The 19,158-nt window shown below is 40.7% G+C and overlaps 1 protein-coding gene across 5 annotated transcripts in view; it reads left to right on the top strand.

The window, feature by feature from the left end:
- The window catches only part of Wrn (WRN RecQ like helicase), a 131,334-nt gene that overhangs the window by 26,925 nt on the left and 85,251 nt on the right, over positions 1 to 19,158 (top strand). For 2 of the 5 annotated variants that reach the window (XM_029532083.1, XM_021219203.2), the window contains exons 4-8: positions 8,249 to 8,394; positions 8,793 to 8,941; positions 9,591 to 9,740; positions 11,089 to 11,158; positions 16,141 to 16,255. In XM_029532083.1, the coding sequence (XP_029387943.1) occupies positions 8,249 to 8,394; positions 8,793 to 8,941; positions 9,591 to 9,740; positions 11,089 to 11,158; positions 16,141 to 16,255 (630 nt within the window). Of the gene's footprint in view, positions 1 to 8,248; positions 8,395 to 8,792; positions 8,942 to 9,590; positions 9,741 to 11,088; positions 11,159 to 16,140; positions 16,256 to 19,158 lie in introns of those variants that run through there. The other 3 variants (XM_029532081.1, XM_029532082.1, XM_029532084.1) reach the window with 3 other exon arrangements.

Raw genomic sequence — 19,158 nt, 5'->3', positions numbered from 1 at the left:
TCACTTTGTAGACCAGGCTGGCCTCAAACTCAGAAATCCGCCTGCCTCTGCCTCCCGAGTGCTGGGATTAAAGGCGTGCGCCACCACGCCCGGCCCTAGTAACCTTTTCTACTTCATTAGATAAGTTTTTTTTTTCTTTTAGTGCTTTAGATGTAAATACAGGTACAGCTATTGAAGACAACTGTTTTTGTTACAACTATTGAAGGTAACTATTTTTACCAATTTAGGAAAAAATGGAAAATGTTATTTAGTTTCTAACTATTTTCATGTCTTAAAACATCAACATATTAAGTAATGTTTATGATTATCTGTTTTATTTTATTTAAAATTTATTTTTAGCTTTTTAAATTGTGTTTGGATGCCTCCTCTGTGTGTATGTTTGTATACCACATGGTTACGGTGGCCACAGAGGCCAGGAGAGGGCTTTGGATCCCCCTTGAACTGGAGTCGTGAGTGACCTTATGGGCGCCGGGAATCAAGCCTAGGTTTTCTGGACGAACAGCCAGTGGATTCCACTGCTAAGCCATTTTAAAAGTTAGTGATAGTGTTCCTGCAAACAGTCCATGAAAAGAGCTTTAGCAATGACTGTTGGTACTTTAAGAGTTGCCTGTCTTTGCTTTTCTAAGACTGTAATAAAATCCATGGCCTTAGTAAATTATAAAAACATACATACAAGTAAATTCATAAATAAATTTATTCCTTACAGTTTTGGAGACTATAGAACCCCAGAGAGTGGGACTTTTTTTTTTTTTAATTTTCTTTATTTACATTTCAAATATTATCCCCTTTCCTGGTTTCCCTCCATCCCGGAAACACCTTATCACATCCTCCCTCCCCCCTGTTTCTGTCAGGGAGTTCCTCTACCCACCCACCCACTCCCACCTCCCTACCCTCAATTCTCCTACCCTAGGGCATCTATTGAGCCTTTATGGATCAAGGACCTCTCCTCCCATTGATGCATGACAAGGCCATCCTCTGCTACATATGCAGCTGGAGTTATGTGTACTTCTTTGTTGATGGCTAAGTCCCTGGGAGTTCTGAGGGCAGGGGGGTCTGGTTGGTTGATGTTGTTTTTCCTATGGGATTGCAAACTCCTTCAACTCTTTCAGTCCATTCTCTAACTCCTCTATTAAGGACCCTGAGCTCAGTCCAATGGTTGGCTGCTAACATTCACCTCTATATTTGTAAGGCTCTGGCAAGGCCTCTCAGGAGGCAGCCATTTCAGGCTCCTTTCAGCATGCACTTCTCGGCATCCACAATAGTGTCTGGGTTTGGTAAATGTATATGGGATGAATCCCCAGGTGGGACAGTCTCCAAGTGGCCTTTCCTTCAGTCTCTGCTCTACACTTTATCTCCATATTTGCTCCTGTGAGTATTTTGTTCTCCTTCTAAGAAGGAATAAAGCACCCAGACTTTGGTCTTCCTTCTTACTGAGCTTCATGTGGTCTGTGAATTGTATCCTGGTTATTTGGAGCTTTTGGACTAGTATCCACTTATCAGTGAGTGCATACCATGTGTGTTCTTTTGTGATTGGGTTACCTCACTCAGGATATTTTCTTGTTCTATCCATTTGCTTAAGAATTTCATGAATTCATCGTTTTTAATAGCTGAGTAGTATTCCATTTTGTAAATGTACCACATTTTCTGTATCCATTCCTCTGTTGAGGGACATCTGGGTTCTTTCCTGCCCCTGGCTATTATAAATAAGGCTGCTATGAACATAGTAGAGCATGTGTCCTTATTACATGTTAGAGCAGAAAGAGAAATTTGCAAATTCATTTGGAATAACAAAAAACCCAGGATAGTGAAAATTATTCTCAACAATAGAAGAACTTCTGGGGGAATCACCATCCCTGACCTCAAGCTGTACTACAGAGCAATAGTGGCAAAAACTGCATGGTATTGGTACAGAGACAGGCAGGAAGATCAATGAAATAGAATTGAAGACCCAGAAATGAACCCACACATGTATGGTCACTTAATTTTTGACAAAGGAGCTAAAACCATCCAGTGGAAAAAAGACAGCATTTTTAACAAATGGTGCTGGTTCAACTGGTGGTCAGCATGTAGAAGAATACAAATCGACCCATTTTTTTTTTTTAAATTTTTTAAAGATATTTTCTTTATTTACATTTCAAGTGTTATCTCCTTTCCTGGTTTCCCCTCTACAAACCTCCCTTCCTCCCCTCCCCCTTCCACCTTCTCACCAACCCACCTACTTCCTCTTCCTGGCTCTGGCAATCCCCTATACTGGGGCATAGAGCCTTCACAGGACCAAGGGCCTCTCCTCCCACTGATGACTTAGGCCATCCTCTACTACATATGCAGCTGAAGCCATGAGTCCCACCATGTGTTTTTTCTTGGTTGGTGGTTTAGTCCCTGGGAGCTCTGGGGGTACTGGTTAGTTCATATTGTTGTTCCTCCTATAGGGCTGCAAACCTCTTCAACTCCTTGGGTCCTTTCTCTAACGCCTTCATTGGGGACCCTGTGCTCCGTCCAATGGATGGCTGTGAGTATCCACTTCTGTATTTGAATTGACCCATGCTTACCTCCTTGTTCAAAGCTCAAGTACAAGTGGAACAAGGACCTCCACATAAAATCAGACTCACAGACTAATAGAGAAAGTGAGGAAGAGCCTCCACCATATGGGCAGGGGGGAAAAATTCCTGAACAGAACACCAATGGCTTATGCTGTAAGATCAAGAACCAACAAGTGGGACTGCATAGAATTGCAAAGCTTCTGTAAGGCAAAGGACACTGTCAATAATACAAAAAAGGCAACCAACAGATTGGGAAAAGATCTTTGCCAATCCTACATCTGGTAGAGGGCTAATATCCAATATATTCAAAGAACCCAAGAAGTTAGACTCCAGAGAACCAAATAACCCTATTAAAAATGGGATTCAGAGCTAAACAAAGAATTTTCCGCTGAGGAATGTTGAATGACTGAGAAGCACCTAAAGAAATGTTCGACATCCTTAGTCATCAGGGAAATGCAAATCAAAACAACCCTGAGATTTCACCTCACACCAGTCAGAATGGCTAACACCAAAAACTCAGGTGACAGCAGATCCTGAGCAGACTCAGGATGTGGAGAAAGAGGAACACTCCTCCATTGCTGGTGGGATCGCAAGCTGGTTTAACCACTCTGGAAATCAGTCTGACAGTTCCTCAGAAAATTGGACATAGTACTAGCTGAGGACCCGGCTATACCTCTCCTGGGCATATACCCAGAACATGCTGCAACATGTAAGGGACCTTTGTACTGCATCTGTATCATGGTAGAGGCTAAGATGGGTTGAGATTAAGCCAGTTCTCTGGATACCTGTTCTGGAAGTGGAGCCCTGATGAGCCAAACACTTGTGTTTAGGCCCCACCTCCACGCTGTGTTCCATTAAGGAATCCATTTTGACAGGGACTATGAATAGGATATTCATGACCCAGCACCTTGTGTAATTAGGGTTCTGGAGTAATGCAATCTAAGCAATTTACACCGAGAAGTAGTAAATTAATTCAGATCATTGAAATGATTGCGTGTGTCCTTTTGATTTTTAACTATTTCCATGAAAAGGCAGAAGTAAATAAAGCTGTTTCTCAGTGCCCTCCTGGTGGTTGGTAAATGTAATCTAGATGTAGCATTTAGGCGTCTTTAATTCCACTCCACTTACTGGTTATGTCTGGGCTTCATTTTGCAGAACTAAAGTTAGACTTATAGAATAAGTAAATCTATTACACACCATTATATATTGACCTCTCCATGTTACCTTTGTCTTCCTATGGTATGACTTGTGTTTTATTAGTCAGAGTTTTGGTTTTGTTTTGTTCTGTTTTGTTTTTTTAAAGGAACAGAACTGACGGAATGAATGTATATATCAAATGGGGATTTATTAGTGTGACTTTACAGACTGAGGTCTCCTGTCTAACAATGGCTGTCCCTCATCAGAGGCCAAGAATTCTTTTTTTTTTTTTTTTTTTTTTTTTTTTTGTCTTGTAGTTGTTCATTCCAGGAGGCTGGGTGCCTGAGTCAGTCTTCAATCTGCATGGGAGGCCTGAAGAAGGAGGTTCTAATACTGGCATAGGAGTGCCTTAGCAGCAAGACAGATGGACTTGCCAGCCAGACTGAGGACAGGCTGAGAAAAAGCCAAAGCTTCCCCCTTCCATGCCCCTTTTAGTGGGCCGCCATCAGAAAGTGTAACCTAGAGTTAGGATGGTCTTCTCCCATCACATAATCCAATCAAGAAAAGCCCTCATAGGTGAGCCCAGGGCTTATATTTGAGCCGATTCCAAATGTAGTTAAGTTGCCAGCCAAGATCAGCTCAGTGCAGTAAGTTGAAGTGGACTGAATGATTTTTTGAAGCGCTGTGTTCAGTTTATGAAAGGCAGGCTTGGTTTGCCTTGCATTCCTTTTCAAATGGCCACTTTGGAGATCCTTGCATCCGAGGCTGGAAACATGGCCCCGTGTTAAGAGCAGGAAGCGCTATTGCAGAAGACCCCAGTCTGGCTCCCAGTACCCACAGTGGTGACTCACAGACCTCTGTTTTCTGTGACTCCAGCTCCAGGGTGCTGAGTCCCTCTTCTGCCCTCTACAGGCACCTGAGCTCATGCACACATATTCACCCTTCTCCCATACACGCCTAGCTAGAAAAATAAAAATCTTAACGAATATTTTTACATCAGGGCCAGTGAACATGGCTCAGTGGATAACAGGGCCTGCCACCAAACCTGGAGATCTGAGTTCTATTCCCATTCCAACCTCAGAGGCTCGTGGTGGAAGCTGAGAGCTGATCCTGAATAAAACATGCATGGGGCTGCCAAAAAAGAAAGAAAAAAAGCAGTTCAAAAAGATGTTTCCACCATGGGGTTTCAACAGTTGGTTATGACATGCCTTTGTGTGCTAAAGTTTGTGCTGATTCTGCCTGGGGGTCATTGACTTTTTTTTTTTTTTTAATTTGTGTGTTTAATAGTTTTTGTTCAATTTGAAAATTATCTTCAGTTTTTGTTTTTTTTTTCAGTACTGTGCTTTTCTGGGACTCTGATATACATAAATGAGATTGCTGGATAGTATATCTTTTAAGTTTTTTTCTCTTCTTGCTTATGCTTTGGTTTGAATGTTTCTTTTGCTGTGTCTTTAAATTAATCATCTATATTTCTTCTGTAGTGACTTATCTACTGTATATCCTCCCTGTGAATTTTTAATTTTGTATTTTTCTCTCTTTTTTGTTACTGAAAATGATTTTTTTTGTTGTTTTGTTTTTGTTTTTGAGATAGGGTTTCTCTGTGTAGCCCTGACTGTCCTGGAACTCACTTTGTAGACCAGGCTGGCCTGGAACTCAGAAATCCGCCTGCCTCTGCCTCCCGAGTGCTGGGATTAAAGGCGTGCACCACCACGCCTGGCAAATGATTTTTTTTTTTAAATACAACATATTTGGACTATGGTTTCCCTTTCCACAATTCACCCCAAATCCTCTCTACCTCATCAGAAAAAGAAAGGGTCAAAGAAAAATCACTGGAAACACATACATACAGATGCAGGGCCACACACTTGTACACACACAGCAATCTCATAAATGCACAAAATCAGAAACCAGAATATATAAAAATATATAAGCAAAAGACTTGTTAGATTTTAAAAAAATGGCTCATTTTGTGTTGACCATTTACTGCTGGGCCTAGGGCCTGCTGTCGAGTGTGGTTTATATACCCAGTGAGACTGGTGGAGAAACTAGTTTTTCCTTTGCGAGTGGTTGTAAACAGGAGATAACTTCTGGGCGCGAGATAGGATCGGCACTGGGTCTTTATCTGGTTAGACCTGGGTCGACCCCGTGTGTGCTCCCACATGAAAGTTCCGTGCTTCATCAGCCCTGCTGTGTCTAGAAGGTCTTCTTGCCTTGGTGTCTCCCATCCCACCGGTCCTTACAACCTCTCTGCTGCGTCTTCTGCAAAGTTCCCTGAGCCATGAGGGGAGGGGTCTGATGGAGAGACATCCTGTTTAGGACTGAGCATTTCAAGGTCTCTCAATGCACACCGTCCAGTTGTGGGTCTCTGTCATTGTAACTGTCTCCAGCAGGGGGCAGCGTCTCTGATGTTGGCTGGGCAAGACACCAAGCCATGAGCATAAAAGACCTGCCAATTTGCCACTCATTGTGTGCATGCTTTCCTTTAAATTCCTGGACATATTTACAATTTATAATAGTTTTTGTTTGTCTTGTTTTGAGCAGGGGCTTATGTAGCCTAGGCTGGCCTTGAGCGTACTCTGTAGCCAAGGCTGAGCTTAGTTCCTGATCCCATTGTCTATGCCTCCAAGTGCCGGGAGCACTGACCTGTGCCACCACGCCCAGCTGTGAGCAGAATTCAAGTTTCAGTGATATTTTAGCTCGATTTTTGCCACTATTGAGTGATCCCCACCCTGTCCACGGATTATGTTTATGTTTGATTTGTGTCAGGGCTGTTGAGTTTTCTTTTGGTCTGGTGTTGTGCATTGACCTTGACTGACATATGTCTGCACAGCTGTCTGTTTCCCCACCCCAGGGCTGTTCTTTCTCTGTTGTCTGTAAGGCATTCTAGGAGAAACAGGGACAATGGCAGAGACTGTCATCTTGTTTGGAGAGCAGTAAATTTAGATGTGTTTGTACAATTCATTGTTTGTTTTTAGTGGAAGAAGAAGTACTTCCTGTAAATTTCATCTTAGCCTGAGGTACTAGTTGATATTCTTTTATGTTTATCATAAATTTTTAATCAAAACTTGTGAACTAGGCATAGAAACAGTAGTAAACAAAACTACATCTTCTTATCTAATTATATCAAATCTTTATTATTTAGTGTGTATGTGTGTGTGCTAATGTATGTAGATACATACTTGGTCAGAGGACAACTTTCAGAAGTAGGTTCTTTTCTTCTATTATATATGTCTAAAATTAAATAGAAAATAAAAGCTCACATATACCCTTTTAAATTTATTTTCTTCCAACTCCTGTGCTACTTTAAAATAACATGTCATGAATTTAGTATTTATTATTCCTTTATATTGTGTTATTTGCCAACTTAGAAACTATATGGGTTTCCTGAAACTTGTCTTTTTCACTCAATCAAGTTTTGAGAATTTTTCATTTTGATATGTGTAGTTCCATTATTTTATATGCTATATTTTGCTTTTGGCACGCCACAATTTCTTTATTCTTTCGTTTTATGGAAATTTAGTTTCTTTCCAGCTCCCCCCTCTGTAGAAGGAGCAGGATTGTAGCGAGCATTCTTTTCTTTGCTGTGTTGGTTAGTGTTTCTTGTCCATTTGACACAGCCTAGAGTTGGCTGAGGATAAGAAACCCAACTGAGAAAATGCCCCATCAGATTGGTGTATAGGCAAGCATGGGAATAGGGTTTTCTTGACTGATGATTGATGTGGGAGGGACCAGCTCACCTTGGGCAGTGTCATCCCTTGGGAGTTGGTCCTGCCTTGCAAAACGAGCAAGCCAGTCAGCGGTGTTTCTCCATGGCCTCTGCTTCAGCTCCTGCGTCTAGGGACCCTCCTTGAGTTCCTGACCTGACTTCCCTTTCTTCCCAAGTTTCTTTTGGACGTGGTGTTGATCACAGCAATGGATGGCAAACTAAGGCATTCATCGATTGAGCTGTCTCACCTTTTAGAGTGGTTCGAATAAGAATGGCTCTCAAAGGCTCATATATGGAATGGCTAATCACTGGGGAGTGGGATTCTTTGATAAGATTAGAACAGTGGGTCTCAACTTGAGAATCTTGATGCCTTTGGACATTAAGCGACCCTTTCACAGATATCCTGCATATCAGATATTTACATCATGATTCATAGCAGTAACAAAATTACAGTTATGAAGTACCACCAATGAAATCATTTTGTAGTTGGGGTCATTAGGAAGGTTGAGAACCACTGGATTAGAAGAATTAGGAAGTATGACCTTGTTGGAGGAAGTGTGTCACTTGGGGTGGCCTTTGAGGCTTCAAAAGCCTAGGCTTTGAACAGACCTTTTGAACAAGAACAGACCTCTTGTTCTCTCTACCTGCTGCTCAGGGTATAGCTCTCAGCTGCCGCCACAGTGCTGTGTTTTACACTATGATAATGGACTAAACCTTTGAACTGTAAGCCAGCCACCAATTAGTTGCTTTATTTTACAAGAGTTACCTTGGTTATGGTATCTCTGCAGCAATACAATAGTGACTAAGACAGAAGGAAAAATAAACAACTTCATGCAGTTAATCCACACAATTTTACCTTTGATAGCATGCGTCTGTCTGATGGCGATGTGGTGGGATTTGACATGGAATGGCCGCCCATATACAAGCCAGGGAAACGAAGCAGAGTCGCAGTGATCCAGTTGTGTGTGTCTGAGAGCAAATGTTACTTGTTTCACATTTCTTCCATGTCAGGTTGGTATCTCTGCTTCATTTTCATATGGCCATCAGTAATAGCATATCAACTTTCTTCTTGCAAAGTTAAGTTCTTTCATTTACAGGCCTTCTTTCATGATCTTATATTTGTTTAGGTATTTATATTTTTACTTGATTTTTATATCTTTTTCCTGTGTTGGAGAATAGAGAACTCAAGTTTACCCTGTTACTGTTACTAGAAGTGGCATTCAAACTCATTCTTTCTAGTAAATTTTCAGTCTGGACTCTGTATTAGCTAAGAAAAGAGATAGTTAAGGTGAATGTAATTCTAAATTTAAGCTTAATATAAACAGTTTAACATGCATTCTGAATGCATTAAAATAGTAAATCCATTATATATTTAATAGTATTATGGGATTAATAATGAAATGTTTTAGTTTTCCCCCAGGGATTAAAAATGTTACTGGAAAACAAATCAATTAAGAAGGCAGGTGTGGGGATTGAAGGGGACCAGTGGAAACTTCTGCGTGATTTTGATGTCAAGTTGGAGAGTTTTGTGGAGCTGACAGATGTTGCCAATGAAAGGGTAGGCATAGTAAATGCAGAATTTTAATAAACATGGTAGCCTGTGTTTCATAGAATGTGCATTTTTGTCTAAATGTTAAGTTTCTTTTTTTTCTAAAGTAATGGAAGCTATGTGTTGATTTTTGTGGCGATACAGAAATTCAAAGTGCAATAATGAAACCCTCTAGCTCTGAGTCTCCATCTCAGTGTCCAGTCGCCTGAACCAGCGCCCTTCCATCTCCCCTGCCAGCCTTCTTATTTTGTATATTGCACATTTGAATGTTTATTGTATTCTTATGGATTTATTCCAATAGCATGTCTTTGGAAAAGATGACCACAGGGCAGCTCTTGATATAGAGCTTTGAATGTCTGTTTGATCTTTAATATCGTCACCTATGTGTCCATTATTTTATTAATGAAATGATTACATTCTTATTTTCAGCCATGCATTCATTTGGCTGTGAGGTCAAAACCATTCTAACCTACTCAGCTGCTTTCTAGGAGCAGCAGCTTTAATGTTTAAGCCCTTTTTTACCCACATTATGGAACCTCGGGGTTAAATTCCTACTGTGAATGAGGTCTCAGATGGGAGGCTTGTTTTATTTGTGGTCCCTGGGGACAACTGACAATGACTGTGAATGTTTGCTCTGTCCCCCTTTCACTCCTTCCAGTTGAAGTGCGCAGAGACCTGGAGCCTCAATGGTCTGGTTAAACATGTCTTAGGGAAACAACTTTTGAAAGACAAGTCCATCCGCTGCAGCAATTGGAGTAATTTCCCCCTCACTGAGGACCAGAAACTGTACGCAGCTACTGATGCTTATGTATGTATTTAAAGACCTTTAGTATGACATCATTTTCATTTCTTGTACCAAATCACTTTAGTAAAAATGTACTGGGGTTATGTCCTTAGCTGAAATATTTTATTATAGTTTGGCATTAAAAATTGCTTAGGAATACATCAAGTGAAATTCTCCATGTTAATGAGAAAGTACTAATTAGTAGGTTGTCTAGCAGTAGTTATTTCCACTATCATGATGTCAAGTGTCCAATTCCTATGTAAAAGAATGTGAACTTACTGAAAACATGAAAGGCTTTAAGCTTAGCAGGCACAAATGGTTTGATGATGTATTTTGTATATAAGCAACTCAGAATCAGAAAAATCACAGGCTTTCCATATTTAAACTAGCCTTATTCCCTACATTTATATTTAAAATGTGGAAATTTAGATAAATTGCCTCCAAGTTTAGTTGCTGCTGTTCTTAGATGTATTTTCATATGTGTAATCTGTACATACTGGCATCTAGGCTAGTCTTTATATATAGTACTGTGGTCTATATGTGCTTTGCCTTAAGAAATGTATCTTTTGTAAATTTCTTTGCCCTAGATCATACTTATTGCTCATATTTAAATAGTATTTATTGATAAATATCTTGTTATTTTTCCACCTTACATTTATTTTTAAGACATCTATACTCCTTTAACTTTTAGCCAGAAAAGCAAAGGAAAAGCAACGGATGCTTTTTGTCAGGACCACAGCTGGATGAGTTGGGACTTGCCGTGGTTCCTTTGGCTTTCTTTGCTTCCTTGCTCACTTGCTTTAAAAAATAACAGACTCTCTTGCAGCTTATTCTGCTCTTGAACTGTTCGTGCAGCTGAGGCTGGCCTTAATGTCTGGATCCTCTTGCCCCCGTCTCTTTGGTATGGAGATTACAGGCTGTAGTGTCTATATTCTTGACAGTTTGTATGATTTGATCAAGTCTGTGAAAAATACGCAGCATGCACTGTTGTTCATATGCTGACCAGCATTCTCAGTTTGTTGAATGAAATCTCAAGAATTGGATAGGATCCGTCATCAAAACAGATGTTTCTCACTAGATGGTAGTTATTAGATTTTGTTTACAGATCATTTCATTTGGATACCTACTTACAATGCTGAAAATTAGTAAGTGAAAATTTAAAGCTGTATTTTATAGCCTAGGCAGCTTTTGGGATATCCCATTGGGATAGTGCTTGCATGAAGACCTGGGTCTTTGCATACTGAAACAGTTTTGCTTCATTTTTGGAGGTTGTTTTGGAAATCATTCTTGTAGATGTTGCTAGAGAGATGACATATATATTTATTTTGGTAATCTTTAACTTGCACTTTGTTTTTCTTTTGTCTTTTTATAGGCTGGTCTCATCATCTATCAAAAATTAGGAAATTTGGGTGATACTGCACAAGTGTTTGCTCTAAATAAAGGTATGTTATGGCCTAAAATGAAAGATTAAAAATATGAATTTGCTGTTTTGTGAGATTCGTTTCAAAAAGTCAGAGTATTCTGGATCTTTGCCAAGTGTTATGGTTACTTCTTAAATGTCCGAGCAGTGTTGCCCTCCGGATCCGGGATTTGTAGGTCTTCCTCAGGGAAAGCAAGGCTTCCGTTGCTTGTTTTATAGTGTTGCTGCTCCTCATGTCCATGGGGCGGCCATGTTATCGTCCTTGATAACGTCAGTGAGCCAGCCAGCTGCCTCTTGGCTGGAAACATCCACATTCTTTCTGCGCATGTTTAAGACGGATTCGCCTCGGCCATTCCTGTGTACACGGCGCACTGTGGCGCTCTGCGTTTCTGTGCCAGGTTGCTGACTTCTTCACTCAGCTTCCTTGCCCTTGTCAGATGCTTTGATCTGGGAGTGACTGCAGGCAGGGTCAGCCAGGGTGGATAGGCACTGGCCTTTGTGCTGCAGAACCTTTGTGGTGGAACCTTAGCCATCTGACTTGGAAGATGTCCCTTTCCCTATGCTTGTAATGTGGATAAGAGATAAATGTCTATCTCAGGGACAGATGGTCAGAGAAAACTGATAAATAGCTTGAACGGTCCTATAATACATGATCTGAAATGCTTTGAAATCGGAAGCTTTTTGGTGATAACATGATTTACATATTCATTAGTATATTTCATTGAAAATGTCTCCTGGAAGAAGCAATGCTTGAGATGAAACCTGAAATAGGAGCGGACATTTGCTAGCCAAAGCCAAAGGGAACATGATAGACAGGTACAAGGTCTCAGAGGGAAGCTCTCTGGAATGTGTGCCACATCAGAAACTGTTGACTTTGAAGGTGTAATATGGGAGAAGCAGAAAAATGAAAGAAGACAGGCCTCGCTACAGAGCTTACATGTAGCCTTCCAAAGAGAAAACTGAAGCCGTTATTGACAGTTCTCAACGTGGAAGTGAAATGTGCTGTATTTAAAACAAGCTAACAAAACAAGCTGTAGAATAAAACACATGCAGTAACAAAGTGAGCCACAGAGAAAGAAAGCAGATTTTAGGATTACAAGAGAATGCTGGGAAAGGCTTTTCAGAGGTTATGATGGTAAGCCAAGAAAGAGGAATTGGTAACTTGAATTGGTTATTCGTATCAAGGGTTGGCTGGTAACTTGAATTGGTTATTTGTATCAAGCATTGGCACGGTGGGTAGCGTCAGTCTACATTTAGTGGAGAAGTCAAGGCAACATAATCTGATGCAATGACAGGCACATGCCATGGATCCTCCTGGCTTTTGGCTGCACGACAGATTAAAATCCAGGTTAAAGACTCACTTTATATAGAGCAGGCTGGCCTAAAACTCAGAGAGATCCGCCTGCCACTGCCTCCTGAGTGCTGGGATTAAAGGTGTGCACCACACCACCCAGCTGGAAGTAAAGTTTTATAGTTGTTTTTTAGACATGTTAAAGGAGAGAAACATCTCAGATAGCAAGAGGGTTGTAGCCTGTGGACGTCTAGATATGTAGGTTGTATCTCAGAAGACAGTTTGTCTGAGATAAAATGTTAGCACTAAGAGTCCTAAGAAACTGCTGGCATCTAATCTTTGTGTGGGGGAGAGGACACTATAGGAGTTGCCCTGGGTGTGGAAGGAAATGAGAAAGTGCTGGACAATTCAAGTACCAGTGTGCCGAAAGTCAAGGGAGGACTAAGTTTGAAGGAGGAGGATGTTACCAACTGTTTTGAATTCTGCTGAGAATTTGGCAAAGTGAAGGCTTGTAGGTAATCATTAGATTGGCACAATGGCCACTGTCATTTGTAACCTTCTATACCAGTGGTTCTCAGCTTTCCTAATGTTGTGACCCTTTAATACGGTTCGGTTCCTCATGCTGTGACACCAACTATGGCATCATTTCCATTGTTACTTCATGACTGTAATTTTGCCACTATTATGAATTGTGTAACTATCTGATATGCAGGATATTTGATATATAAACCCTGTGAAAGAACCATTTGATAAACCATTGTTCTCTGCTCTACTTCTGGTGTTCTGGGTGTTGACAGAAGAGTATTGCCAACAGAGGGTGAACTTTTAGAGCAGGCAGGGTCCAGAGGCTTTGGTAGTATAAAAATGTTATAGGCATAGCAAGAATTAAGTAGTATGATGAGGTCGGTAGAAACTGTACTAAAATTATATCAGTCATATTACTGCAGATAGTGGAGAAAGTTAGATGTAAGGTATTGATTTTAAGTGCATATAAATAATATTTTTTAAAACTTGATTTTAAAAGGGAATGTTCATTAAAATACAGGTTTATCTAGTGTTTGCTATATATTAGTATTCATTATGTATTGATTTTATTTGAAAAGCAAGGGAACATGCTATTTGGCTCTCTGAAGGCAGAGCTGCAAATGCTTAGAGCCAAGAAATTACAAAGCCACTGAGGGTAACTGCTTTCCTTGTGTATGGATCAGTAATATAACCAAAGAGAAATGAGTGTGAGGGAGACTTGTAGGAAACAAGGCTGGAAAAGAGGCTTAGGGCCAGTCAGTTAGGGCATCGGATTTCGTGAATTGGACTTCATGTTTTAATATTCAAAACACATCAACAACCACAATACACCGATGGCCAATATGAAACCCTTAGTTTGGGCGTGTGGAGCAGCAGAATAAAATGATCCAGATTTTGTCTTAAAATGTTTTTTCCTCACTGCTCTAAGAAGGCCAGGAAGTTAGATAGGAGACTATTTCAATTGTCCAGGAATAGAACATAATTGTACTAGGCCAGCAGAGGTAGCAAGAACTGTAAATGCAGTGGGTATTCTGAAGGTAAACCCTAAAGAATTCTAGGTGAATTCCTTATAAAGGGTGAGGAAAAGACTTTGCTAGGATGGCCAAGGTATTTTTCTTTTCTTTTTCAGTTTTTCAAGACAGGGTTTCTCTATGTAGCCCTGGCTGTCCTAGAACTCACTCTGTAGATCAGTCTGGCCTCGAACTCAGAGATCTGCCTGCCTCTGCCTCCCAAGTGCTGGGATTAAAGGCGTGCGCCACCACCTCCCGGCTTAAGGTATTTTTCCTGAATCATCTGATGACTGGCAGGGTCAGAGTGCAAGATGATGTGAAGAGTATGTTTTGATGGGAAAAAAAATACACCAAAGTTGCTACGTGGACATGAAAAAAACTATAGGTGGATTTTGATATCCACACACATCTCCGTACTAGTTATTTCCTGTTACTGTGATAAAACACGGTGACCAAAGAGGTCTTTAAAGAAAAGAGTTTCTTTTGGCTCACAGTCCCAGAGGGAACAGTCTTCAGCGGCTCTGCGGGAGCGTGGCAGAAAGCAGCCGGCGTGGCAGTGGGGCAGGAAGCTGTTAGGTCACATCTTGAACAGCAGTCTCAGAGCAGAGAGAGCAAACAGGAAGTAGGGTGAAGCTGTGCACTCTCAAAGCCACCCCCAGTGACAAACTTCCTCCGGGAAGGTTGCACCACCAAAACCTCTCCAAATGGAGTCACCAGCTGAGCATCCAGCGTTCCACTGCCCGCGAGCCTGTGGGAAGTGTTTCTCACCTAACCACCACCACAGCACTGTGAGAAATGGGATTCCGGAGTACTCCGCGGAAGTTAGGGTTAGAGATGTAGATTGTCCTGCCAGTGGTCAAACTGGACGGGATAAACTTGGGAGTGGATGAACTGAAGAACAGAGGCGGTGTCAGCTGCAAGGTCACACTGGTGTTCAGAAAAGGAGAGGGCAGAGACCGGGCATCAGTGAATGAGGAGGGGGCGAAGGAAACGCTTTAAATAGGAAGGAGAGGAGACATCAGCCCCTTAAACCTCTGAGGAGTTGAAGGATGCGCAGATCGTGGATTAACAATTAGGATTAATAATGTAGCCTTCCCAGAGGAAGCTGTGCTGCTGAGGGCAAAACTGTTGAGCTGGAGTTGGTTTAGGAGAAAATAAGAGCAGAGCATTTGAGGATGAGCAGCAGGCGTTGGAAACTTAAAAGAGAAAGAAGAAGTGTAAATTTGTCATCTTAAGATCAGCGGGGTGTGTGTCATGAGTTTAAAGCCAAATCGGCCATTATCATTTTGTTTGTTTGTTTGTTTTTTTCCAAGAATGTCCAGCTACTTAGGCACCGATTAGCTAAAGTTGTTGAGTGAGATTAGATTTTGCCAGGTAAGTTCCATGGAGGTGGAGAGTCTGTATCAAAGGAATGGACACTGTAGTGTGGCCAGGAAAGGAAAGGAGACCTGGTAGGGAGAGCAGGAGTGGGCGCAGTCAATGGGTTTCATTCGGAAGTGTTAACTCACTGAGCTGGGGTAAGTAAGCAAGCCAGAAAGAGTGATGAGATGGCTGTATTTATGGTGGAAAATGTTTGTAATAGAGTTTGGGTGCAGTGGAGGTTTTATTGGGCGGCTTTAAGGTCGAGGGTCTGATTGTGGGAATGAGTAGCTCAGCTTAGATGAGGAAGATTGTTGGAATGAAGGGTGACCCTTGGGCAAGGGTTCCAAACAGGGTTAAGTTTGAACGTGCCTGGATTGGGGCTTACTGACTTCCGAGTCAGAAACAGTGTCAGGTGAGTTTAGAGTCTCATGTTTGTCCTCTGGTCCAGGTCAGTAACATTTGGATTGAATAATGTATAAATTTGGAATTTACTCTAAATTTCAAATAGCAAAAATTTGAAAGGAACATTGCAACAAGGGAGTAAAGAGGAAAGTGTTTTAGAGATTCCAGAAGGAAGTGTTCTATTAAAATTCATTGTGGGAATAGATGAAAATCTGGATACTAATACTATATTATGATGTGGTTAAATAAAATCTCTGCTTTCTAATTTGAATATTAATCTCTCTTCTCTTTCTTCGTTTCTTTCTTTGTTCCTTTCTTTGTTCCTTTCTTTGCTTCTTTCTTTCTTTCTTTCTTTCTTTCTTTCTTTCTTTCTTTCTTTCTTTCTTTCTTTCTTTCTTCCTTTCTTTTATTTAGCAGAGGAAAACCTACCCCTGGAGATGAAGAAACAGTTGAATTCAATCTCTGAAGAAATGAGGGATCTAGCCGACCGTTTTCCTGTCACTTGCAGAAATTTGGAAACTCTACAGAGGTTAAATATTGTGCTTTTTAAAATATTTATTTTATTTTTAATTGTATGTGTATGCATGTTCAATCGCCTTTTATGCTATTTTCTTAAACACAGATTTCTGATTTTTACAGAATACCTGCTTGGTATAAATTACATATACCTAAGGCTTGGCTTTATAACAGCAAGCTAAGTAGGCTTTATTAGCATCAAGAACTCCCAACAGAATGGTTTGAAGTTTATTGTAGGAAGGAACAGTTGTTTTTGTCTCAGAGGACCCTAATAGAATTGATGTTATTTAGTGTTGTTTAGTCATTTATTTTAAATTCAGTGTGCTGTGGTATTGCTGCAGTGCACTTAGCATTCTGTTGGGTGTTGAGCTTGTCTGCTGCTTACTAATGAGCATCATAGGAATCTTAAGGAAGGAAATGTACATGCCGCCATGTATGCCTTCATAGGCCAGCCTCTAATGTTAGAGTGAGTGGTTATGTCTTACTCTGGTGTGAGTGCACGGTAAATAAGACATTATAATAGTATCACTGTTGCTTTAGCAACACGTTTATTTCACAATTAAATTGATTCATAACTTCTCATACCATATTATTTATACACAGTTGTTATATATAAGCAGTATATGCATGTATGTATAATCATATACTGTGTATTTACAAAATTGCCAGGCACCATGGTACATAACTGTAATCTGTGCATTCAGGAGACAGAGGCAGGAGAATTCCAAGCTCAAGGCCAGCCTGACTAATAAGAAGCTTTATAAAATTTTATTATTTTAAAATAATCTGTTATTAGATTTTGAATGTAATTAATAGTTTTTAAAGTTTTTTTGTATCATTTCATGTGTATGGCTGTTTTTGCCTGCATGTATGTCTCTGTACAACTTATGTGATATATTCCTGAGAGGTGCAGAGGAGGGTATTGGAGCCTCTGGAACGGGAGTAACAGCCAGTTGAAAGCTGCCATGTGGGTGCTGGGAATCAATCCTGGGTCCTCTAGAAGAGCAGCCAGTGCTCTTAACTGCTGAGCTATCTTTCCAGCCCTGAATTTAATTTTGATCTTGATTTTTTCTTATGTTAATATGGACTTTGACATTTTAAGGTTGAGCTAAACTCGGGAGAGTTGGTAATTGTATAGTTTTGGGGTTTTTTTTGAGCATTTTGTACATTTTATTATGATCATAATTAATTTCCATTACACTCTCTTATCCCCCTGATTCCTGCTGACTCCCTTTTACTTAAGTAGCTCCTTTCCTTCTTTCACGTCTCATGTGTGTTTGTGTATTTGTGTGTGCATGTGTGTGTATGTGTGTGAATGTGTGTGAGTGTGTGCGCACGCGTGTGTGCATGTGTGTTTGTGTGTGCATGTTTGTGTGTGTGTGTGTGTGTGTGTGGTGTGTGTGTATGTGTGTGAGTGGCACTGAGTTTATTTAGGAGTATTTATATGAGCATGGTTAAGAGGCTGCTGACTAAGCATTGGCAACTTCACCAGTGACTACTGAAGAGAATGATGACTACCTGACAGCCAAGCAAAAGCTCCTTAGGGGAGGATGGGGTGGGTCACTTGTGAGCTTTTCCATCCACGTGGGAGCAGTGGAAGGCCCTGTGTTTTGTGGGTCTTATGCAGGTATCCACAGCTGTTGTGTGTTTATGATTTCAGTAGCCATGCCATGTCTACATGGCAATGATTCATAGCCCTCCCCCACATCATCTGACTCTTATGGCCTGTCAATCCATCCTGTGATGTTCACTGGGCCATTGAAGGAGTGATATGTACATGCTGGTCCCGGTTCAGGCCAAGCAGCCAGTACTCATTTATGTTCAACACTTTGATCATTGTGAGTCTTCTTTAGCCAAAAGCTTCTTTGACCAAGACTGAGAGCAGCACTCCGGGTAAGAACAGATATTTCGAAGGCAATATGATATGTGTCTATCTAGCAATGTGGCAGCAGTTGGTACCCCTGCTAGGGCCTGTGATTTCCCCAGCCAAAGGCTTCTGATCAGATTTATACTTCCAAGTCATGTATTCCCTTCTGAAGGTCCAGGCTTCAAATCCCTGGACTGCTGCTGGCCACCCCACCCTCAGTCACGTCATTGGGTATTGTAGCATGCAGGGTACAGAGTTAGGTAAGATCCTGATGACATCACAACCCCCCCGTCCCCCAACAGGTGACATGGTATGAATGCTAACTGGCAGGATGAAGCTGAAGCATCCGGTCAGTTCCAGTTTGATTTTTCTGTGCCTTGTAAGAATGGGCTTCCAGTGTAGGACCAACCCTTGGACCAACTCAGCCTTGGATGGTTTATTCTCATGGAAGAGCAGAGTTTCAACTGAACCATTAAAACAAAAACTAACTGGAGCTACATGAACATTTCTGATTTTATAAATCATTGAGTTAAATACTGAAAAAATTAGAATACATAGCCCAAAGCACTTATTACATAATAACATACATTTGATTATAATAACATTTGATTATCACCAGCACTTATTACATAATAACATACATTTGATTATAATAACATTTGATTATCACCATCCTTTGTCTTTCTCTAATTTCTTCACTTATTTAGTTATTTTTTCTTTCCTTAGTGCTGAGGAATGAGCGTGAGGCCTTGTGCACTCCAGGCAAGCATCACAGAGTTGTCATTAAAGTAGTCCTGCTGTGTGGACTTCTGCACAGTGTTTCTTATTTACACTACGTTCGGAATGTGTTACCTACACATTAGTTTAGTTTCTTTAAAGTAGAGTGATAATATACTTAAAGTCATGTGAATACAGAGTCCTAAGAATTTCGAAGTTTTTTCTTATGACCTTTTACAGTTATTTTGACTATAAGATATAATTTTTTGTTTACAATTTTTATATAATATATTATTAGGGTTTTCCCTATTCCCACCCTTTGCAGATCCTAA

Source organism: Mus pahari, chromosome 19 (genome assembly GCF_900095145.1).
Source record: "Mus pahari chromosome 19, PAHARI_EIJ_v1.1, whole genome shotgun sequence".
NCBI classification, from domain to species: Eukaryota; Metazoa; Chordata; class Mammalia; order Rodentia; family Muridae; genus Mus; species Mus pahari.
The sequence above is the reverse complement of the archived record's forward strand: the minus strand, read 5'-3'. Positions and strand labels throughout refer to the sequence as shown.